At 34.4% G+C, this 25,730-nt stretch overlaps 3 protein-coding genes across 3 annotated transcripts; all 3 read left to right on the top strand.

Annotated features, from left to right (window-relative positions):
- Positions 1–3,869: 3,869 nt before the first annotated feature.
- On the top strand, positions 3,870–7,968 carry LOC135137619 (probable multidrug resistance-associated protein lethal(2)03659). The gene is made up of 7 exons (XM_064067316.1): positions 3,870–3,945; positions 3,991–4,224; positions 4,277–4,707; positions 4,755–4,911; positions 4,959–6,592; positions 6,638–6,865; positions 6,915–7,968. Exons 1-7 carry the CDS (start codon positions 3,902–3,904, stop codon positions 7,823–7,825), a joined length of 3,639 nt encoding a protein of 1,212 aa, XP_063923386.1. The 5' UTR covers positions 3,870–3,901; the 3' UTR covers positions 7,826–7,968.
- A 3,699-nt stretch (positions 7,969–11,667) lies between these two features.
- LOC135137419 (uncharacterized) lies at positions 11,668–12,569 on the top strand. The gene is made up of 2 exons (XM_064067052.1): positions 11,668–11,778; positions 11,841–12,569. Exons 1-2 carry the CDS (start codon positions 11,728–11,730, stop codon positions 12,432–12,434), a joined length of 645 nt encoding a protein of 214 aa, XP_063923122.1. The 5' UTR covers positions 11,668–11,727; the 3' UTR covers positions 12,435–12,569.
- A 10,834-nt stretch (positions 12,570–23,403) lies between these two features.
- LOC135137410 (uncharacterized) lies at positions 23,404–24,255 on the top strand. Its single transcript, XM_064067044.1, has 2 exons — positions 23,404–23,513; positions 23,576–24,255. Exons 1-2 carry the CDS (start codon positions 23,463–23,465, stop codon positions 24,170–24,172), a joined length of 648 nt encoding a protein of 215 aa, XP_063923114.1. The 5' UTR covers positions 23,404–23,462; the 3' UTR covers positions 24,173–24,255.
- Positions 24,256–25,730: the final 1,475 nt, after the last annotated feature.

The raw sequence follows: 25,730 nt of genomic DNA, 5'->3' as shown, positions 1-25,730 counted from the left end.
TCGCGATTAGAGAGGTAAGACAAACATAATTATTTTAGTAAAGAATCGGAAAAACCTAAAATACGAAACTTTTGCAATAGTATATGGTGATCGATTTGATCAAATACCTTGGAAAAGTCGGTATATATACAGTCAACTTGTCCTTTGGCATCGAGCGTTTCTGAGACGAACTATGAAAGTAATAATGTTAAGTTGGAGACAGTTGAACGGTTTAACATAAATCCATGCTGGTAAGGATATATTAAATGTTTAATTGAACTATAGATGTATTTAGATAAAATTGATTCAAAAGTTTTCACAAAATTGCAAAGCAAGGAGACAGGTCTGTAATTCGAAATTTGATTAGTTTTACCTTTTTTGAAAACTGGACAAATCATGACTCTTTTCCAAATACAATGAAACTCTGAACGTTGCAAAATTAAAGTAAATATAGTATAAAGAGGATCGGCAAGGAATGAGCGCAGTCTCTAAGTATAAAACTATATAAAACTAGGAACATTATCAATTCCCGGTGTTAACGAGTTTTTGGATTGTTGCAAGTGTACTACTAAATCAGATATGGAAATATGATCTACAGAGATTATCGACGATCCGGGGTTGCAATGTACAGAGATGCTGTCAGCATCAAGAGGAGACGGAGGAATAAAAACACTATTAAGTAATGGCCGAAAACATTAACTATTTCAAGAGGATCAGAAATCTCGATGTTATTATGATGTAGTAAGCCTGGAATATCTGTCGATCCTTTTTTGTTATTTATAAAACTCCATAATTTTTTAGGATCATTAGATAATGAGTTCTCAGCAGAACTTAAGTATGCTTTATATGCTTCACTAATAAGTTTCTCACAGAAAGCACGCTGAGTTTTAAATAAATTGAAATGGTGTTGATGTGACCCCCCCTGGTTCACCTGATAGTGACGCTGATTTCTGGGAGCAAATTTAGGTAGGTATTGACAGATCAAATAAAGCATATAATTTGTTATAAAACATAGAGCAAGCTATGTTAACATCCTTAATATATTTAAAAAAAGTCCAGTCACAGCATGCAAGCAGGTCATAAAGAAGAGGATAATTTGCATTCTTGAAATTATAACATCGATCTTTACTATTCAAATGAAAAGGAAGGGAAGAACTCCTAAGAATTGTTTTTATGCGTAAATAAAGAGCGGGGTGATGTGAATCTTCATCTACCAATGGCGAGACTGATTTCTCGACCACGCATTCAGAATTGAAAAAAAATAGGTCCAAAAGTTTTCCATGACCATTAAGAATATTGTTGTACTGATGTAAATTATGAAGATTACAAAAGTGGTTTAAGGTGGTACAGAATCGATTTTCAATACTAATATAGTCAGGTACATTGAAGTCGCCTATGAATAGAACATTATTTTCATGTTTCAAAGGTTTTAATGAGTTAAGAGTATCAATAAAAAGTTCAAACTCTAAAAATGGAATATTAGGCTGTATGTATAATACTACTACAAAGAATTTAATATTGCGACAATCACTAACCTTAATGCATATCATATCAGTGAAGGGAAAGCTACTAGTAATACTGCTGACATCTAATTCGCTACACTTAAAAATATGCTTGATAGCTAACAGAACACCACCACCTTTGGATAGTCCTCTTAAATCAGCACTCCTGTCTTTTCGAAACAGAACGTAATTATTAGAAAATAATTCAGTATTAAATACTTATATCAGGAGTAAGCCATGTTTCTGATAAACCAATAAAGTCAAAATCATTTTCCAACACAGAATTATAAAAATTTGAAACCTTAGATCGGAGACCTCGAAAGTTTTGGTATAGTAATTCAAATGAGTGGCAGTAAGTGGGTGAGCGAACTAGTTTAAAATTTTAGGGACGCCATTGACATAACGAATTCTCAAATTTCTTTCGCCTCTGCTCAACCGGTTGTTCAGTTCTTCTTTGATCTGCCTGTAGTACTGGTTTTGCTTCTGTGTTCTATCAAAGGAAATAGAAAGTCTTGTACTCAGGCAAACTTCGTAGGTGCTTCACACCTTTAACAAAATTGATTACTTCCTTCTCGCTACGCAACGTGACTTTTAAAGGTCTAGTTTTTTCACTGGAAGGGCGACCCAAACGTTGAACCTGCAGATGATCATTATCATAAGACGAATCCATGGTTTTGAGGATTGTAATGGTCGAAACCCGATCAAGTTCTGTAACTTGATCTCGAGAAAAACTACTTGATTGCTCTGACACTCTGAGGATTAAATTTTGTTTTCTACTTTGGCGATCTATCACTTCACCAACGAGATCCTCAAACAGGGTAGGTGCTAATTCCTGTTTATGAGTAAAAAATGCCTTAAGATCATTAAGCTGGGTTTCAAAGCTTAGTTTCAAACTGTTGATAGAGGTCGTGAATTCAGCCTGAAGAGCAGAGATTAAAGTCTTTACATCCTTAAACTGCGTCATATTATTATTGCACGCGTTGGAAACCACTTTAAGATTACAATTAAGATGTAACAATTACAATTAAGATGTAACAGTCCATGACAAACATCACATGGTATGGATGTGAAATTCGATGACTTAGTATCAGTGCCGCAATTCATTATAGCAAATGGTAGGAAGTCAACAGGGGATACAGATCTTCTGCACCAAGGGGTCTCTCAAGGTGGCTAACTAAAACACAAACAGAAAGACCACGGAAGTAGCCGAGGTAAACACAGAAAAATGGTATATCTAGTACATAGTATTTCGTGTCAGGTATAAATGTATCGCTACGTATGTATGATAAGAAAGTGATAACCTGATAACTTACAGCGAGTTGGTAGGACTGACCTCGCACTCGCACATATGTTGAGTTAATTAGTCTCCCTAATTATCAATCAAAGAAATCGTACTAGTATACGATCCAGAGGAGAATCCGTGATAGTCTGGTTAATGCACACTCAATATAACACTATCAAATACAGGAAATACATATACATTTGGAAAAACATAATCTTTCAACACACCATCAAAATATTGTAATGAATAGGATAAAAATACTGCACAATTATGAGTAATATGCTTGATCATCGTTAAATGCATAACGAGACGCCACCGCAATAGCTCATTTCTGGTCGACCGCTACATTTCTGATCGACATTGCGACGCATTTAACTGGGAGATTGTATATCTGTCGCCGCTCAGTTAATAGCAAATCAAATTTAATATTTAAATTATATTGGTGAGTTGTTGGTAATTGCTATAGTCACTGATTGGGTCAGCGTAGAATTAAAGTCTAGCTGCTGTAATTATAGCACACCAATAAAGTGCGCAAAGAACGAAACTGAGACAAGACGAGTCTATTTTCAAAAAGGAGGAGAGGCAGTCCCTCAGTGGCGTCTGCTGCATTTCGTTTTGTATTTCACCTGTTTCACCTATGTTTCACTAGCGCTATGTGAGTTTTTTTGTTTCACTATTTGTTTTACAAGTTTTATAAATCAGTACTTTTCAGAGCTTTATAATAACATTTTCCTTCGACGCGTACACCAAGATCTTTAGACAACAAAATATGACTACGCCACTGACGGCTTTCCCCACCTGCTCTTGTGCTTAGCTTGTGATGACTCAACATGTCATTCTTTGGCCGGACGATCTCTAATGCGGTGGCAAAAAACTAAATTTGAACCATATTATCAAAACGACTAAAGTTTGTATTCTTTAAGTCGGACACAAACTTAACTCATCATTTGATAAATATAATCGTTCTATGAACAAAACAAAGCAATTTATGCTTCAACCAGTCCTTTACTAGTGCCGTATCAGCTATTTTAAATACCCTGTTATAGCAGACAGTTAACTTCATGACGTTTAAACATAATTTGCGTTTTATCACTGTTTAGTTCAACATTACAGGTGTTGTTTTGTTCTGCGGCAAAAAATGTCTAACAAAAAACCAAATTGGGTCTCACGAATATTTTTTTGGTAAACAACTCGGTTTGAATAGGCCTTAAATAACTCTTTTTTTAGGTGGGAATTGCCTATATTGATTAAAGGTTGGAAAGAAGGGCTTACGGAACGAGATCTTTTTTCAGTTTACACAGATTATCAGTGCCAACGTCTTGGTGACAAACTAGAAGAAGTATGGTCCAAGGAATCAGAAAATGGTACAAGATCTTCTTTACTAAAAGCTATAATGAGTACATGTCAGTTTGAATGTTGGTTATATGGCATCATATTATTTCCAATCGATCTTATTCTGGCGTTTGTTGCTTCCAATCGAAAATATGTAAATTGCTAAATAGGCCTATTTTAGTTTATTACAACCATTTTTGTTGGCAAAATTTCTGGATTATCACACGCCGAACCAAACTGAAGTGACTAAAACGCAAGCCTATCTGTATGCATCATCCATCGTCATGCTTTCGTTCATTTATATTTTAATATTCCATACAGTTATTTTGGAATTGTACAACTTAGGAATGAAAGTAAGAATAGCTTGCAGTTCGTTAATTTTCAAAAAATGTCTGTCGCTGAGGAAACATACACTACAAGAAATTACCGTTGGAAGAATTATAAATTTACTCTCAAATGATGTATATCGGTTTGATTTAATTTTTTCTCATTTCCACTACATGTGGATCAGTCCTGTTAAACTTTTGGCATCGACCTACTACTTATATATGACTTTTGGTTATACATCTACACATGGAATCAGTGCAATAATAGTTGCTTTATTGTTTCAAGGTGAGTAGCACTGACTTATTCAAGGTCCTAAGCAAACTTTCTTCAAGTTTATATTTCAAGAAAGGCAGCTAGTGTTCGCAGAAATGTAGCATTAAGAACAGACCACAGAATTCGTTTAATGGCAGACATAATAAATGGAATTCAACTAATTAAAATGTACACCTGGGAAATACCATTTTCAAAACTAGTCCAAACTGCTAGAAAGTAAGTTCTAAGGTTTAACAACTATAAGATTAAATATACGTTTTTAGTGTGGAATTAGAACAAATCACTCTAGCCAACCATTTCCGCATTTGTAGTAGCATTATCAAAATCTATGTTCCAAAAATTTCTGTTCTGCTCTGCATCCTTGGAGCTTATTTCAGAAGATTATCAATAACTTCCCAATATGTTTTTTCTTTGACTAACCTATACGAAAATTTGAAGTTCACAGCGATAGTACGCATGCCAGTAGCGTTTTTCCGGTACTCAGAAGCCAAAATCTCGATCCAGAGAATCCAAGACTTTTTGCTTTCGGAGCATTGCGACGTTGATAAAAATATTTTTAAGTCGACGGTAAATATGTCTGGTGTTTTCTTGCAAAATGTTAGTGTTAAGTGGGACCAGAGTTCATCTTCCAATACTTTGACCAATGTTACGTTCTGTGCAGAACCTGGAGAATTAGTATGTGTAATCGGATCCCCCGGAAGTGGCAAATCTACTTTGCTGCAAGTTGTCTTAAACGAGCTACCCCTAACAGAAGGAACTGTAGAGGTTGGAGGACGAGTTTCTTATTATTCTCAAGAACCGTGGCTTTTCTCGGGAACGATTCGAGAAAATATACTTTTCGGTTTAGAAATGGAACAAGAAAAATATGCTCAGGTGATAAAAATGACTGCTTTAGATCATGACTTACTACAACTTCCCTATGGTGATAACTCGTTGGTAGGTGAAAGAGGAGTGATGTTGAGTGGAGGGCAAAAAGCTAGAATTAATTTAGCTAGAGCTGTATACGGAGAGGCAGACGTTTATCTGCTAGATGATCCATTATCAGCTGTTGACGTACACGTTGGCAGGCAAATTTTTAATGAGTGTATCCACAAATACTTAAAAAATAAATGTGTGGTTCTGGTGACTCATCAAGTAAAACTGTTGCATAGTGTGGATAAAGTCTATTTATTAGACTCAGGAAAAGTGACCAAGGTGATGAGACCTCAAGAAATGACGACCATACAATCTTATCCTTTTGAAAATAACCAACGAACGGAGATAGCACCAAAGCAGTCATTAAGATCAACAGATGAAGAAATCGTGGAGAAAAGAGCAAGTACTAGTGATTATGCCAACTATTTGTTAGCTGGAGGAAGCTGGATTTTAATAATTACTCTTCTGCTCTTGCTAATTTACAATCAAAGCTTAGGATATGGGATAGACTATTTTATCACATTTTGGGTGAATAATTCGCAAAAACTAGACAATACACAGAAGAGATTTTTTATGACGAAGCAGTCGTTGTACATCTATGTTTTTCTCATATTGTTTCTGACTATAGCTACTCACACAGGGGCTTGGTTTTTTGTTAAATTTTGTAGAAATATATCCGAAAATTTTCACGAACGCATGTTTTTTAAAGTTCTTTGGTCACCTATCCGGTTTTTTCAACACAACTCTGCCGGTGGTATTATGCATCGGTTTTCTAAAGATATAGGACACGTTGATGAATATATCCCTGGTAGCCTCCATGAAGTGATTACCCAAATTCTTATGGTATTAGGTTTAACTACAGTCATTTGTGTGCTCAACCATAGATTGATCATACCATCCATCATCTTGTACATTGTATTTTACTACTGTGCTATAATTTTCCAACCTAGTAACATTTCCATACGAAGAATCGAAGCAAATGGTAAGTTCTTATTAGAAAACTTCTGCCTTGATTCTAATATTTTAGCCAGAAATCCAATCTTCAGTCACTTAACTTCCACAATACAAGGTCTTACGATCATTAAAGCTCTCGGTGCTCCAAAAGTACTTCAGAAAGAATTCAACAAACGACAAGATTACCACACTTCATCCTATTACTTGTTTAGAAGTTTATTTTTCAGTCTCGGATTTTGGACTGACGTTTTGCTTCTGTTCTATACGGGAGCTGTGACTTTCAGTTTCTTTTTCATTACAGGTAAGCCACAATCATTTGATGCATACTTTCTGAAATACCGATTTTTTAGAAACCAACGTCGGAGATGTTGGATTAGCAGTGACACTTTCCACTATCCTGGGAGGAATGATCCAACTAGGAATGAAAAGTTGGGGCGAACTCGATTCTTACATTTCCTCAGTAGAACGAATTGTCGAATATACAAATCTCCCACAAGAACCATCCAATCATTTCTTCGTTCCTCCAACAACATGGCCAGAAAGAGGACACATATCGTTCTGCGACGTGTCTATGCGTTATTCTCCCAACAATCCTCTTATTCTTAAAAATATATCTTTTGAAATTCAACACGGCGAAAAAATCGGAATACTTGGTAGAACAGGTGCAGGAAAAACTTCACTAACATCCGCCCTCTTCCGTTTATTTGATTTCGATGGATCGATCTTAATAGATAATGTGGACACCAAATCAATAGCTCTGACTACTCTTCGCTCTAAACTGGCGATTATTCCTCAAGAACCGGTTCTATTTTTGGGTAGATTACGCAAAAATTTAGATCCGTTCGACCAGTTCACGGACTTACAGTTATGGCAAGCGTTAGAGGAGGTTCAGTTGAAAGAATTCGTAACTTCGAAGCCTTTAGGTTTGGACAGTAAAGTGTCAGAAGGTGGTTTAAATTTTAGCGTTGGTCAAAAACAACTGTTATGCTTAGCAAGAACACTTTTGCGAGATGCTAAAATAATTGTTTTGGATGAGGCTACCGCTAGCGTTGATGTCAATACTGACGAAATAATACAGAATATTATTAGAAGGCGGTTTCAGAACTGTACAGTGTTAACGATTGCCCATCGTCTGAATACCGTGAGGGATTCTGATAAGATCCTGGTGATAGAAAATGGACGTGTTGCTGAATTTGGATCTCCTGAAGACTTAATGAAAAATTCAGCCGGGTTTTTTTATAGATATGTGCACAGAAATTGATTCCCTTTGTCGATTATGTTATCATATCTAAAAAGTGTTTATAAATTTGCAACACTTGTTTTTAAGTACGTACAAACTGTTGTCGGCTTTGGATATTTAAACAATATATTTTTGATTAAAAATATGTATATAGGGAATACAGTTGTAAAATGGGGTTCATTTGTGTGGTGGATGACGTTCTCTGTTTTCATACAAGTAAAGAAAAAATGGAAGACTGAATGTTTTTTTATATATTTCTATTCCCCAATTCGTCTTATTCATCACATACCTTACATTAATTATTTTTAAAGTAATATTTTCAAGAATTGTAAAGGATTCACGTACCTAATATTTTTTTACAATGCAAACACGTTGCTTTATTTAAAATAGTATACAACACAATGAGCATGGAAAGTGAATGATATCGTGTGCAAATGAGAATTTTTGACGCATGAGGCCAGCCAAGTGCGGAAATCTCACGAGCAAACGAGAGACACTTTACACCCAGTTTTGTACACTATTTTTTTCTACGATTATAAAGAGGCAACCCTCTCTTTAACAGTCTATAGCAATTTGTCAGTAGTTGTCAAATATTATGTACCTAATTGGACGTTTTTGAATACTACACGCTTTACACGTTAAAGTGTCATCGAATAATGGCTGGATTGGCTGGTATTCGTAAAATCAGTCCCTTCTGGTAAGAAGCAGCAAAATCTTTGAAGTTGTATAACTGGAAAGAGTATACAGGACACGAATTACGACGAACGACGTTACCTCACTTTGGTGGAAAGCTACATTGAAGACTTTCGAATAAAGAAAATATTGCGAAAAGAATACTACAACTTGATAGTGGTAATCATAAACCAAGCACAGTTGCTGCTTCTGATTTCACGTCCATTTCACGCAAGAACTTTACAATTGATTCTGAAAGTAACATGACCTTAGAAAACCTTATTTCTTATGATATATCTAAAATAACCATATGTTGGCCCGCTCTGCGATTTGATCCAAAAATGAGGGTACTGGCAGTTCCAGTGGCTTGTTTCATTTTAAAACTTGTTCAAACTGTGTATTTAATTTAATTAAGTTTAAATTTAGATTAACACTTCTAATCCTAGGATTAAAAGTGACAACTTTAGCTCCTAGGATTAGAAGTAAATACTTTTGTTGCTAGGATATTATTGTTTTTGTGTTAGTAAGAAAAGTGTCAATGACTCCTAACAGTCAAAAAATGTCATACGTTTAAGACGGTTATAGCAAAAAAATATTTATATACATCATTGTTTGTCTGTGGAAATTTTATTGATTTTAGTTGCGTAGATTATCTTCATGGAAAAATGATACGAATCAAGGTCATACCTTTATTTCTATGTGAATTTTAAAATTAATAATAATGATTAATTTAATCTTTGTTTTCAAAATAATTATCTCGACGTGCAATCACGCCTCTTAAAATTTATTCTAAAGTGCCAAACATTTTAAAATATACAAAAGAGTGCTTGATAATTATCGCTATTCGTAACTTTTAATGGAGTCGTCCCCTATAAAAAATTAGTGGAAAGTTGATTCGACAGAACTTTCCTCGCTCCTGAAGTACAAGTACATATCAAGCATTTTCCAAAAAAAACCCCTATAAGTTGAAATAAATATATTTAAATATGTAATGCTAAAGTAAATGTAATAAAGTATGCTACGCGTTTGTTTCAAATAAGTTCTTACTTTACAAAATTGTGATGACGTCATCGTCATTTTTTCAACAACATGTATTTCAACTTAGGTTGGTGCAGTAATATTAACAATAACGTATTATATCCCCCCCCCTCAAAAAAAAATGGGAAAAATAAGTTGAGTCATTATTTTTTTTTGCATCAGCCTGTATAAGCAATTCGAAAAAATGTGAACGCAAGTGCAGTAATTTCAAAAATGTACGGTATACTTTATTGAACGATTAAAAAAAGCAAAATAAGAATGAAAAACAATATTGTAAACCAAAATCAGGCGGCAGCTCTTTGTGCAGGTGGTTGCCTGGATGCAAGTCGTAATTTACTGGAACGCCCGGAAGAGGACAATTTTGCATTTTGCACAATATCGAGATCGTATTTGTTGACAAACGGTCAGTCGATGACGAAATCCTTTCTAATAACCAAGTTAAAAACAAATAAATTTAGTTTTCCGCTAAATGTAGGACTGAAGGGGTCCCTTAACTTCGGGAGCCTGATGGTCGAGCATCCCAAACATATCCGCATAAACCGTCTCTACACAAGTACGGACATTGTAAAATATAATTACAGTACATTACCAACGGGAATAGTGGTATTGAGAAATATGTGTAGTGTTTGTTTCAATTGTTTATGTTTATACATCGAAAGAATCACGTATATTTGTTTTATTCGAATGAGTTTATCGCCTCAAAACAGCTGACTAAAATTATTAATAAGTCTCAATTGAACAACGAGTGTGAAGATTGCAAAAAAAAAATTTTGGGAGGGGATAAACGAATCAATTTTAATTAACGATTTACCATCATTACGATAATCTTAAAATGTTGCTTTACAATTTTAAGTTTTTCAAAAAATCTGGATGTCTAAGGTGAAAACTCAACACGAATTGATACATCACAAGTACAAGAGTATCGTATTTTATAAAACAAAAAAAAAAAATATTATTGCAAATTTTGGAGTTAACGTCATCCCATTGGTGGTGAGGATGATTAGCAAAATTTTGGTGAGCGTTTTACCATCTGCATGATATTCCTAATAAACATACAAACTTTGACAACAATCGGTCCAGTAGTTTCGTATCTGTCTAATAAAACTCCAGACAGACGACAGACAAACAGAAACAGGAGAGCTCCTTTATCGTACTCTAGAGGTCATGAAAGGTCGAAAAAACATAAAAGTAGGGAGTCAGCCGATGGGCTCGATTACAATACTTATAGAAAGAACGCTACAACAGTACAGTAGAGGCCATTAATAATGACCGCCTCCCGTGGCCATGGTCCTAGATATGGACTGCCGAAATTACCCGAGCCCTTAAAGAAAGCTGAATTTTGATAAATGCAGGTCTATGTTTGCAGTTGTAAACCAACCTTGCCTTTCTCGAACCGTTCGAGTACTTTCGGCAGTCCATTCCTAGGACCGGGGGTCGGTCATTATTAATGGTCACATCTGTACCTAGTAAAATTTTACAACTGCTATTTTGAGGGATTGTCGGACAATGCAGAGCGATAATGTCGCCAATAAAAGGAGCCTATTGCCAGTGTATAGTGGGCTACAAACATCCAGGGTTGCATTGAATTTGTGATTTATGGTTTTGTGAGTCCAACCTTCATGGTTAATTTTAAAATATCAAAAAAATTTTACTAGCTACTGCTGTAGTGTTCTTTCTATACTTAGCTTACGCTCAAGAAGTAAAAATGCAAAAAATGGGTAATTCTAAAGATCTTGGCATTTTGACTACGCTGCAGAAACTAGTATCTGAGAAATCGAAACACAAATATGAAAAATGTTACAAGTATTTTAATGAATGGAGAAGGACAAAAAATTCAAATGAAGTGAAGGAGACAGAGAAAAGTGACGCTTTTGTTTATTATTTTGTATAAAACAACGACGTACTTTTCTATTGAGTACATAGTAAAACAAAAAAAAAACACAAACATAACATGACCTCCGCTGTATTAAAAAATTCTTGAACAATCGGTTATCATTTAAAACAAACCTATTAATAGAATATAATATGTACTTTATGTGTAATTCTAATTAACAAATTAGCCGATACACTTCATGTCAAGTATATTTCAAAACTATCTATTAATATCACTTCATAAAATCTGATAAGTGCAATTTGGGAAAAACATACTCAACAGATATAAAGAACCTGCTCTCTAGACACTGTATCAGATTCTAACTTGCTATCAGAACACGATGTTCAGAAATATCTTGTTGTTCATCCTTGGTGCTTTAGTCACTGCTCAGGTATGAACATTAACAATTGCAATTTTTTTCTTTTTTCACTGTCTAACCGTTTACTTTACTAGCTTTGTCATGCTGATGCAGTAGACGATGCAGAGGCAGCTCTCAACGTTCTCCGTCAAACAACGAGCGACAACCTCAATGGAGGCTTCTTGGAACATATCAAATTGTCTACAGAAGTTGACACTGTGGCCCTTGACACCAAAGAAACCGGTCTAAAAGACCTGGAAGCCAAAACCGCGGAACTTATTCTACAACTGAAGAAAGTCAGAAATTCAACTCCGTCTAAAGTGGCTAGCTGTTTCGGAACTCTTACTCGCCTGCTGCAAGAAGCTGCTGATGATCTAGAAACTTGTGTCAACGATCAAGCTGATGAAGCTGTCACTCTTATTTTCGACAAGAGTTCTGGATTGACTGTCCAAACACTGAAAACTATTTATGATGAAGAGAAGGAAATCATTTTCTGTGGTCGGTCTAATGAAGAGTGCCTGGCTGGGGTGACTGCAGACATCAATGAGAAAACGGCGGCAGTTCCAGATGTAATTAACGATGAGATTGAACTCGATCGTCAAGCCGTTGAGGAACAAATTGAACTCATTAAAGCTTGCGCTGCTAAGGTTGTTGAAAAAGCAAATGAATTTTCTAAAAGATGTGTCTAGTAATTTGCCGAAAAAAATGTCCTGTTTTCAAGACTTCAGTTATATTTGTAACGTCGTTAATAAAAATGTACAGTAGTTTTTCCAATGTTGTAGTCCGATGCTATTAAATCTATAGACATTATAAAACTTCTAGAAGTATTTTATTATCTCAAAATAAGTGATAATCACGATAAATGTAAGCATGAAAACAGTATTGATATCACTATGACAAATAAAAAATAGACTTGCAAACATTTAATTTTTGTTTATTTATCGCCAAATAGAGTTTCCTGGGAGGACACCTTATTAAAATTAATAAATAATAAAAAGTAATCGCACGGTTTATCGAATTCCACGTATGTTAACGTTTTTGACGTTATTACTTAGGTGATGTATGCAAGAATTTATAACAATGCCCTTATCAGGTGATGCAGCTGCCGGAACTTCGAAAGAATTGGAGGTATTAAAACTAAATTCCGCCCACAGAACTACTTTGCCACTGCCACCAAAAAGAAAGCATTCATCAACAGAACTAGCAGCAGAAACGAATGAAACTTGAGGTTTATTGCTTACCGAGTTACAAAGGCTAGTTTTATTGTAACAGTTAAAATTAATAAAAATACAGCAAAAAAAATTAAAAGAGTAAAGGAATAATTTTGTACGTAGCTGGAAGAGTGTTTCCTGTGATTTTCTGTTTTATTAAAATAAAAAAAATGTCTTTTATCTTTTGGGCATACAAAATTTGAGCCAGTTCATTTCTGCATTGAATTCCTTTAATTGAATTGTGGTTTTGGTGTTCTACTATTTCATCATATTCAAGAAGAATATCAGGAATGTCGCTTACATCATCTAGAAATTTACAAACATTATGCAGAACAAAACAAGAAACTATTAATTTTGGTATTCTAGACAAACTAACCGTAATATCATTCATCAAAATTGGAAATATTTTTTTTACTTGACCAAATAAAGCATCTTTCGATAATAATCACTCTATTTCTTTTGTGCATGTTATTAAAGTGTATTTCAACCTGGTTTCTTGGGTTTCTGTAGGGAGTTATCAACCAAGGAGCAACAGCATAACCCGAGTCACCTAAGAGGATGGCTTGTCCTTGGTATCCCGAAATAATGGCTAATACTGAAGAATTTATCCAAATTCTACTATCGTACACAGAACCTGGCCACCTGGCATCAACACTTGTAAACCATTCTCTACTATTACATGTAGCTTGTACGTTTATTGAAGCAAACTGCTTCCTGCATATGTATTCATCTCCATGTTCTAAAGGTTTTTAATTTTAATCTGAGTGAATTCTAGAGCGCCAATAACAAAAGGAAAATAAAATGCTTTGCCATTGGTGTCTAGATGCGTCGATTTCGGCCTGTTGCGCTGAAAATTGAATCCACTGATTTACCTTTTCGTAGATTTTTTCACTAACAAATTTTACTTTACAAACTTTGATGGGCACCACTGTTCCTATCAACCCCAAATTGAAAAGCAGGGTCACCGACATACCTCAAAAATATTTCTATTTCTTGTTTTGGTGTCAAAGTACCTCCCCTTCGTTCATTGTTTTCGCCCCAAAACACATCGGCTAGGTACTCTACGTTATCTTCTTCAAATCGGTACTTACCTTTATAAGTAAAAGCACCAGCTTGCCTTATAAAATTTTGGTCGGCGAATGGGCAGTATGAATTGAGCCATTTTGAACGTCAATCAATTCAGGACTCTGATAGTTTGGTTTAATTCCTCTTAGAACAAATAAAACAAAATTCCAAGCATCTCGCGCAGCAGCTTAAAAAAAATAAGTTTTAACTTGTGAAATCAAGTAGATACTATTTATTACGCATAGGTATTGATCTGAGCATTTAGCGGAAAATTTAGTAAACGGTGGAAAAATTTTAACCTACGTAGCATGTAGTATATACTGTGTAGTTTAAATTAATTTTTGTGATTATAAACACTAGTATAATATACTAATTTTTATGCATATCACTCAGTGCAATTAATGAACGAATGGTAATGAATAGAGAGCGGAAAATATGCAGCAAAATTTTGAGAAATATGATCATATGATATGCACCAAATTTATGCAAATATGCAGTAACTTTCTTAAAATATGCACAGATATGCAGTTGCATATGCTCCAAAAATTAAAAAAAAGCTTAACAAGCGAACTAAATTTATTTATAAAATTCAAAAACAGGTTTCCCGAGCTTACGTTTTATTACAAAAAATACATAAATCGCATTGCAAAGTGTTTAATTACTACTAATTACACTAACACATAAATCACGTTTTTAAAGATAATATTCTTATACTAAAAAATAATATAAACAGATCAAATTAAAAAATAGTAGTAATCCACTATTTAATTACTATTTTGGTAACAATTTATTTTTAGATATTTTTCGAAATATTCTAACAAAAAGTTTTTCCGGTGATTCTAAAGTAAATGTATTTGTGAATAGAAAAACTACGTCCACAGATGTAAAAATACTTACCGGTTTAGAGCAGGCGCGACAAAACACAGTTCGTTCTTGAAGAAGTTCAGGAAAAGATTTAATCCATAAATTAATTTGAGTTATCTTCGACATATTGATACACCTGTATCCCTTTAAATGCTTTCAGTACAAACTCACGATGAAAAATAATAGTATAACGTCCCTTCGACCACCACTAAACGTACCATTACTACACTTAACTAACGAACAAAATATTGGGAATGAACGGTATTTCCAAAAGTAATTAGGGCGCGAATTTACCTGGAAGGATGGCTAACACCCAGTGGTGTCTCCAAACTACCATAAAAGCCAAACCTTTTCTAGTTATTTGAAGCTCAGTACAATATTTGCAATATGATTAATAAAATTTCGTTTTTCTAGATAAATTCCGATAGAATGACAATAAGTTTTTTTTTCAAATTAGCACAAAAATTGATAAAAATGCAAAATATGCACTCGTTCCGTGAAATATGCAGCAGAAGGCAAATATATGCAAATATGCAATTTTTTTATAGCTGTATTCATTTTTAATTAGCATGATTCGTTCACATATTAAATATCAAGACTTATATGCAAAAAATAACGAATATGCAAATTTCATAAAATCCGCTCTCTAGTAATGAAATTGTAATAATAATTAAAAAAAAGTTATAGAAATCAACATTTAATTATAAATATGTGTATTAAATGGAGTTTTTGGATTTTTTTGAATTTTTGGAATTATTGGATTTGAGTTTCTTGGGGTTTTTGGATTTCTTCGGTTGTTTTGATTTTTTATTATTATTATTATTATTATTGGTACCTAAGTTGGCCAACAGGCTTTTGCCCAATTACTGACCAACATAATGCACGTGATCTTAATATAATATATACATATATCAGCGGCTGTCCATCACCACTGTCCCACTTAGGTTATATTTATACATATTAATTAAGATTAAATTCCTGGTGCTGCCAAACTTCGAAGACTGCTCTTGTTAACGCAAAAATGTCTGCATCTAATTTCTGTGTTAAGTAGGCACTAACTATTTGATGTACTGGTGGCATTGCTAACGCATTTGTTCTAGCTGTCTCTAGATGGAATAAGTTATATGACCGATAATTGAAAGATGGAATCCGTAGGGATATCTTAGGTAGCAAATATGGACAGTCGACTTCATAATTCAGAATTTGTGACCAAAATTTAATAGAAAAATATTTCCTTCTCTTAGCTAATGATGGCAGTTGTACATATTGCAATAAATTCTCATGTGGAGAACCTCTAATAGGATATTCACCGGTGCACCTAAAAATAAAGGTTCTACACAAACGACGTTGAACTTTTTCAAGTGACCATGCATGTGTATAATAAATTGGCGACCACACCAAGCATGCATATTCAAGTTTCGATCTTACAAAGCTTTTATACAAAATTAACAGCGCTTGTTGATCTTTAAATTGAGTAGTACTACGAATAATAAATCCTAGGCTCTTATAGGCTGATGAAACAATCGCTTCGACATGGTTACGGAACGTAAGCTTGTTATCGAAAATAATACCCATATCTTTTACAGTTTCAGACCTTTTAACTATGGTTCCACCAATCACGTAATTAAATTTAAGATATTCAGTTTTTCGTGTATAACTGACAATTCTGCATTTGTCAGAATTTAACTGCATATTACAGTCCCATAAACCCGTTTCAATCATTTGAATATTACGTTGTAGATTGTTGCAATCTTCTAATGTGAGCACATACCGATATATTTTCAAATCATCAGCATATAACAGATACCGGACATTCAATTTCTTTGTCAAGTCATCTATATATATTGCAAAGAAAAGTGGACCCAACACCGAGCCTTGTGGGACTCCTGATGTCTGTTTAAATAAAGACGACTTATAACCCCGATATTGCACAAACTGATATCTATCCCACAGGTAGGACGTAACTAAAGTTAGAAGATCTAATGAGAATCCAAAAGACTCCATTTTGTAAATCAAAATCTGATGATTCACCCGATCAAAAGCCTTTGACATATCCATATAAACAACATCTACCTGAATTTGACGGTCAATATTTTCACACAAAAATTGAGTAACAGAAGCAAGGTTTGTAACAGTCGACCGTTTTTCAGTAAAACCGTGCTGATACGGAGATATCTGGTTCATGACATGTTTATAAGTTCTGTCATACAGGATGAATTCAAACACTTTGCTAAAGTTATTAATGATAGAGATCGGCCGGTAATTTTTGATTTCAGACTGATCGCCATTTTTGAATATGGGACTTATTTTCGTAACTCTCCACTGCATAGGAAAAACACATGTTTTTAGTATAAGATTAAAAATTATTTTAAGCGCAGTTACAAACGAGGCTTTGCAGTCATGAATTAAGAAGGCTGGAATTAAATCAGGACCCGTAGTTTGTTTAGGCTTCAGTTTACTTAAGGCTTTGCAGATTTCAGCATCTGTCACCATATAATTTGCAAAAAGAGAATTGGTATTGATCTGTACATTACTTGGAGGTGAAGACGTGGATGACACTGCAAATGAACTACTGAAATACTGAGCAAATGCATTTACTACTTCTTGAGGTTTTGAAATGATGTTTTCATTATAGTTCATGACATTTGGGATGGATGCAGTATTTTTTAAGTTGCGCACATACGACCAAAAACTTTTGGGGTTAGACTTGATGTCGCTGCTGATTTTAATGATATAATTATCATAAGCTACTTTAATTTCATGCTTAACCTGAGTTCTAAGAGCCTTAAGTTGCTCATAATCTTCAACCCGACCGTATTTTTTCGATCTTATCCATATTTTATGCTTGCATTTAATAAGATGTATAATTCGTGATGTATACCAAACAGGATTGTTTCCTTTAGAACGAGATTTCAGTGGAACATGCCTATCAAGAATGCTATAGAGCTTGCTATAAAAAGAGTCAACAGCCCCATTTACATCGGAGTTGGTACTGAGAAACGACCATTCTACAGAATACAGTTCGGTATATAGAGCCATATAATTCGCTTTTTTAAAGTTGTACTCCCGAAGACGGGATATAGAAAAGTTATTATTGTTCGACACCTTATCAAGTACTGTTGATATTTCCAGTGCCGGATGGTGAGTGTCTTCATGCAATATTACTTCAGATGCTTTTATTACTTGACATTTTACATTGCTGAGCAGTAGGTCAATCATTCACATTCAATACTGTATTATATTGTGTAAGATTAAAGAAGTTTGATAAAGAAATGTAACTACTATACATTGAAGAATTAACAAACTGTTGTAAGTTTTGTTGAGACCAATTCACATATTCTGGAATATTAAAGTCTCCCAGTATCATTATCGATGAGCCATATAGTTCTTGAACAGACATTAAAAAGTCAAAAAACGCATCGTAATCACCGGTATTAGTAGATGGTGGAATATACACTAAACAGATAATAAAATGCCTATATCGAACAGAAATTTTTACTAACAGTATATCAATATGTGTAATGTTTTCATCCCTATGGTACATATCACAAATGTTTAACTTAACAGCATCAAAATTTTTTCTAATTGCAAGTAATACCCCTCCGCCTCTCTAAGTTAAACGGGAAGAATGGTTACGGTCGGATCTGAAAACATTATAGCTATCGCCATTAAATATTTCTCCATCCGCCACGCTCTCATTTAGCCATGTCTCCGTAAATGCAATGATATCATAACAAAATGTATGAGAGTATAATAAGATATTGCTCAACTTAGTATTTAGGCCTCTCACATTTTGATAATAACAAATTAAATTGAGATCAGAATTATTTTTATGAGATTGACTAATTGATGAGTTTAAGGTCTCACTAGAAGCAGACTTAGAGACAGTGGTAAAAGTTAGTTGCTACGACTCTGATAAACCGAAAACATCAGTTTTTAGTTTTTTAATTAAGTTTTTGTAGAATATACAATGCTCATAGTCCCAGCAGGCATGGGAAATTTCTGCAATACCCAGATTATCTCTTGCTTGAATGGTAGAGCAGTTAATGCATTGTAGTTGTTCATCTGTAGCTTTGCAATCTTTTAATTCATGCACAGCAGAGCATCTCGGACAGGAGACATTTTTCTTGCAGTTCCTAACAGAATGATTGAAGCCGTTACACCTATAGCACCGGATGACATCCACAGCGTCATAAATGTTACAGCTATCCAAACCAATTAAACAATGACCAAAATTTAACGCATTTTTGTAGGATGAAATGTCAACTTGCAAAATTACCTGAAAGGTTTTCTGGCGATTTTTTATCGGTGCATATTTCAGAAGAGTGCACTGAGTAGTTTCAGAAAAGATATGTTTATTCTGTTTTAACAAAAAAGGAACAATCATCTCTTCAGCTATATCATCAGAGATGCCCGAAATACGAATACGAGGTAAAGGCGTCTTAACATCATGAATGTCATATTTTTCATCAAGTTTTTTATTTTGTACAAGCTTTTTTAGTTCATCAGGATTTCGACAATTTAAGAGCACTCTACCGTTTCTAATAGACTTCACTCTTGCAATCCCAAGTTCATCAGTGTTTTCCGGATTAAAAGTTGTAATAAGGTCGGATTTCGTTTGTGTGGTTGTTTGAGCAGCATTTTTTGGTTTCACTACCAGAGCAGAAGTACTTTTAAGTGTAGCAGCATATGATACCGCAGGTTCTTTAGGAATTTGAGCATCACGATTGGGATATTGTTGGATTACTGTCCTAATTTCTTCACGTAATAAGAAATTTTCGTGCTTTAAATCAGCAACTTGCTGGTTAAGTTTATTAAAACTTTCGGAAACTACGCGGGAAAATTCTGTAAATACTTCTTTTAAAAAGTCTGGAAGTTTTTGTAATGCCTCACTATCAATCAATGATGGGCATGAAACATCACCCGGATTTTTAAGAGAAAAGGGGCTACAGAAACCACAACCCCATGTTTGTAACAAGCCTGTTTCTTTCAAAGATGCTACCGCTAATTTATTTAAGTTAACGCAAGCTAGGTGATAATTTGCCCCACATTCTTTGCGACAATTAATGTAGTCATCTGCCCTGCCTATAGTCTTATTGCATTTTCTGCATTTAATTGCCATATTTAAGAGCAAAAGAAATCCCCCTGGCGGGGGAAATCAGTAAACGATATCGGATGACACTAATAAGAACTTGAATAAGAAAAACTTAAAATAAATTAACCTTACACACTCCAGTTGTTAGAATAGAGAGCAAAAAAGACACTCATCTACCCGTCGATCAAAATAATCTTATCAGTTGAATAGAAAGTATCCAAAGGAGGAAAACTAGTAAAAATTTGCAACCCTGTGCAAATTAACCACCCAATTCACCACCTAAGCACAAGCGCACGCTACACCGTTCACCATACGTGATACACGTATTTTTTGGACTGTTTTGACTTTTTGGGACTTTTATGAACGTTTGAGACTTTTGGGACTTTTATGAAAATATTCATTAATAAATGATAAGTGAATAAAGGTAATAAAACTGTAATACAATGATTAAACAAAAAATGGTGGAAAGTTATTTCGGCAGAAATTTCCTCGCCCTTGAACACAAGTCCACTTTGTCGAAAATTATTTGAGTTTGGGAATTTATGGTTTTTTATGATAACCCTTAGAAGTTAAAAGAAAGGTATGTACGTAATATTAAAGTAAACATAAAGAAACGTGTTACACGTTTGTTTCAAATGAGTTTTTCCAATACAAAATTTTGTGATAACGTCATCAACATTTTTGCAAGAACTGTATATCAGTTTACACAGATGCAGTGCAATAATAACAGCAGTACTGTGTTGCCAAATTTTCGGGAAAAAGGAGTGAGTGGTTCTTAACTTAATCAATACAATAAATTGCCTCACTCATTCATTATTTTGAGTGCTCCTGTAGAGGTAATTTTAAAAACTATGCATCCATTGGTAAAGCACAAGTATAGTCATAAATATATGTCAATTTGAAATAGAAAAATTTGGGATGAGTCATGATTTTTTTTGGGAGGGGATAAACGAACAAATTTTGATTAACGATTTATCACGACTACGATAACCTTAAAACGGTTACAAGATTTCAGAGCATTCGGTTTTGCAATTTCAAAGTTAAATTGAAAAATGTTAAACAATGTTAATTCTTTGTTTGCCAAAAATCTGGAGGTCTAAGGTGAAAACGCAGCATGGATTAATAGACCACCAGTGCAGCAGTATCGTATTTTATGAATTGCAAATTTTAGAATGATGGTAGTGGGGATGATCAGCCAACATGTGGTTAACATTTTACCATCTACACGCTATTCCTAATACACTGCAAGTTGATAACAAGTGTGACGGTCATTCTGTCTAATAAAAACTGACACAGGGGACACACAGAGGGACAAGTGAGAGCACTTTTTTCGTATCCTTGGGGTCTTCAAACGTCGAGAAAACATGAAAGTGGCAAATCGCTCGATGGACCCGATTACTATACTTCCTTAGCTTAGGCTCAGGAAGTCATTCATAAGTATGTGTGTAATATCCTTCATCGGAAATGATAATGACACAGGTGATAAACATAAAAAAGCACAACCTCAGAAAGCAATTTTTTTTGTATTGGTTTCACAATTATCGCTATCTTCTCTCCATCTGGTCCAGTGATTCCCTGTAGCTGCCCTTCACATGTACTTCGACACGATTGTTTTGTCTATGAGTTTATTTATATATACTATTTCACCGCGATGTACGAAGTCACGAATAAACAAATGACTGGATTTGAATTTATTTTGAAGATTCTTCTGGCAATTTTTTTCTGCATTCATTGATGTTTCCTACGAGTACTTTAGTTTTGTCTATGAACTATGACATACATTACAGATATTGATGTATCATGCTAATAACAATAGAAAACTATGAATTGTTGTAAAGCACATTGTGGAAAAAATCGGGTGCCTTTTTTGTTTTGATGGGGGAAAAAAAATTGCAACAATGTAGGATTCGTAATCGCGTGTTCCACCGGGAAGTCAAGTTTTACACCCATAACGTTTAGTTTACGGAGTCGTGTAGAATGTGACAAAAGAGGAGGAAACTTAAATACTTAAATTGTCTGATTCATTAACTTTTGTTTCTCAACGGATCTGGGACTGGAACTGCGTACTGAAATTACCCCTTCTTTGGACTCCATTTGATTAACATTTTTTTTCGGAATATAAAATTACATTCAAGATGTTCTTCAAACGTAAAATTTACAAATAAATATTCCCGAAACAGTTTCACAAATATGTAGTGAACAATAGTAGATTATATTATTAATCTCTCAGTGAGTTTCACATATTTCCGGTTTTGAACGGTCAAGGGTAAATTCAGATAGCCGGCTTGTTTGCAGTTCTGTCTAGATAGGCACTGAAGGCTTGTGTAGCAATAGTATATTTCATAACGAGTGTCGAAAGTGAAAGATATCATGCGAGTGCAGTTAGACGAACGGGGCGAAGCCGAGTTCGGATAAAGAAGCACGAGCATGATAGTCACTTTCAATACGAGTTGTGAACACTATTTTTTAGACGACTTGAACTAGAAAATAAGCATTATTTTTGTATCCATAAAATGTTTAAAAACAAGCGACACCATTTTTTAATTTAATTCGTGTTGGCCACGAGCACGTTGCTATGGATTCTTTACTGTTTTGAAAATTTAATTGTTTCGCCAGTTTTGTCATTTTGTCCAACTAGTATTGCACAAATGAATTTTAAGTGAATTTCTTAGAAGAATTAATGCAGATGCAGATGGATAGCGATAACGAAGACGATGTTTTACAACTCACACCTCCATCAGTAGTTGAAGCGGCCAGTGAAAATACTTTGCTGTTGCTCCCAACAAAATCACTTTGGAAACATAACCCTACTAACTCATATCATGCACCGTGCATGATAAATTTCATATCCGCATCGGTCTCTGCAATTTTCAACTTTCTAAAGTAGGCTACAATATTGATATGTGTCACTTTCAAGACAAGTCGTCTAAAAAACTTATTTCCGTACAGTAAAAAGTAGAATCACACGGATCGGTGCTGCATTTATTTATATTTTAGCAACTCACTAATAGGGGGCAGCATCTGTCGGGTCGTTTTATTCTCACTTTGACCAGGCCTTCATACACCAGCCCTAACTCACTCTTACCTCTTTAAATCTCTTCAAACGAATGTTTTGAATAAATCTGTCCGAGAAACGACAATATCAAATAAGGTAAGATGAGTAAAACAAAATACGTAGAGACAAAATGTAGAAAAATATATTAACCAATGGTAACAAAAAAACTACAAACATAGCGTGACCTCTGCAGTATCAAAAAATTCTCGAACAATCGGTTCTCATTTAAAAAATAAACCTATTAATAGAATGTACGTTATTTGTAATTAATTAGCCAATACACTTCATGTCAAGTATATTTCAAAACTATCTATTAAAATCACTTTATAAAATCTGATCAGTAAAATTTGGGAAAAACATACTCAATAGATATAAAGAACCTGCTCTCTCGACACTGTATCAGATTCAAACTTGCTATCAGACCACGATGTTCAGAAATATCTTGTTGTTCATCTTTGGTGCCTTAGTCACTGCTCAGGTATGAATATTAACAATTGCAATTTTTTTATCTTTTCACTGATTAACCGTTTACTTTTCTAGCTTTGTCATGCTGATGCAGTGGACGATGCAGAGGCAGCCCTCAACGTTCTCCGTCAAACAACGATCGACAACCTCAATAGAGGCACCTTGGAACAAATCAAATGGTGTACAGAAGTTGACACTGTAGCCCTTGACACCAAAGAAAGCGGTCTAAAAGCTCTGGAAGCCAAAACCGCGGAACTTATTCTACAACTGAAGAAAGTCAGAAATTCAACGCCGGCTAAAATGGCTAGCTGTTACGGAACTCTTACTCGTCTGCAGCAAGAAGCTGCTGATGATCTAGAAACTTGTGTCAACGATCAAGCTGATGAAGCTGTTACTCTTATTTCCGACAAGGGTTCTGCAGTGACTGTCCAAACACTGAAAACTATTTATGATGAAGAGAAGGAGATCATTTTCTGTGGTCGGTCTAATGAAGAGTGCTTGACCGGGGTGACTGCAGATATCAATGAGAAAACGGCGGCAGTTCCAGATATAATTAATGATGAGATCGAAGTCGACCGTCAAGCCGTTGACGAACAAATTGAACTTATTAAAGCTTGCGCTGCTAAAGTGGTTGAAAAAGCAAATGGATTTGCTAGAAGATGTGTCCATTAATTTGCTGCAAAAATGTCATGTTTTCAAGGCTTTCGTGATTTTTGTAATTATTATTAATAACAATATACAATAGTTTTCCCATTGTTGTAGTGCGATGCTATCTATAGACATTATAAAAAAAATCTAGAAGTATTTTGTTGTCTCAAAATACGTGATAATCACAATAAATGTAAGCATTGGAATAGTACTGATATCAGTATAATAAATAAAAAATAAACTTGCAAACATTTAATTTTTGTTTATTATCGCCAAATAGATAAATTCTATTAATCAGAAAATTAACACGTTTTTTGGGAAATGCATTTTTGAATTAGACTGATGCACTCCAACATTCTTCAAAACCACTGTAATTAGTATGACAACTCAAACAAAAAGATGAAATAAGGCGAAGAGCTCAAAGTAACGTTTTCTAAATAAAACTCCTCAAGGATAGTGCAATTGCCAACATTCTTGGGCACTCTTATACTTTCTCATCGGTTTAGTTACTTTAAAATTTGATAATTCATTTTATGTTATGTATCAGGTATGTGTTTCAAAACAACATAAGAGTGATTAAAATTATTAACCAAAACTTTGTTGATTTAGTCATTAGTTATTTTAAAGGAGAGACCGATAAGGAAATTTTACGGGAAGATTGGACTACAATCCTGTTTTTACTAAAACGGCACTGGGTAGAAATCAAAAATTTGCTGACAGTAAATGGCTAATAATGAACAAAATATATGTAGATAGATATTTGGCCAGTTCGTTTATATAAAGCACTAATTTCAAAACGTGGGCCAAAATTCAAAACCGATCGATTATTCGTCTGCCCAAATCCTAAATGGAAAGCTCAACATCCCCATTCCTCGATATAAATGGGATATCAAAATCGACAAATAAGCAGCCGCTAAAGTGGGAGTCGACGTTGGTGAAAATTTCTAATCATTCAAATCGGTCATCAACGGTTTCAAATTTAACAAAAAAAAGGAGTTTGTGAACAGGAAGTTATTAAAATGACGGATCACTCAAGTACTAATTCGTTGAAACCGTATTTGAAATTGGATGAAGAGAACCATGCAAATATTGTTAATAGAGGATCAAAACCCTGATTCACCCGTTATAATAATTGCACGTTTAATTGTAATATTATTAGGTAAACGTTAATTTGATTGAAATAAATTTGGTTTTCTGTGACCTGTTGTGTGCTCTAATCATTGCATAATCGCAACATATACCATTCGTGATCCAAATTTACTCTAGAAAAATTTCTTTTAATCACTCGATGTTGTTGCAAGGAGATTTTTTCTTGACCAATTGCCATTAGAACAAATCACTCGACTACGTCTCGTGATTTATTCATGTCAAGTGATCTCGAAAAAATCTCCTTAAGCAACAAAATGAAATTTATCCGAGAAAATTTGAACCACTTATGATATAATTGCGGTATATATTTTTTTTCGAAATAAATTATATTTTTTAAATTATGATTTTTTTTTCAAAAATAGAAGTGATTTTTACTTATACACAGAAAGTTTAATCAGGAATGTGAAAGAAATTTTTCCTTTTCTAACAAAAA

This window comes from Zophobas morio, unplaced genomic scaffold (assembly GCF_036711695.1).
Source record: "Zophobas morio isolate AGI-343-1 ecotype UQ-CSIRO unplaced genomic scaffold, CSIRO_AGI_Zmor_V1 ptg000029l, whole genome shotgun sequence".
Taxonomy (NCBI): Eukaryota; Metazoa; Arthropoda; class Insecta; order Coleoptera; family Tenebrionidae; genus Zophobas; species Zophobas morio.
This window is presented reverse-complemented; position numbering and strand designations above follow the sequence as displayed.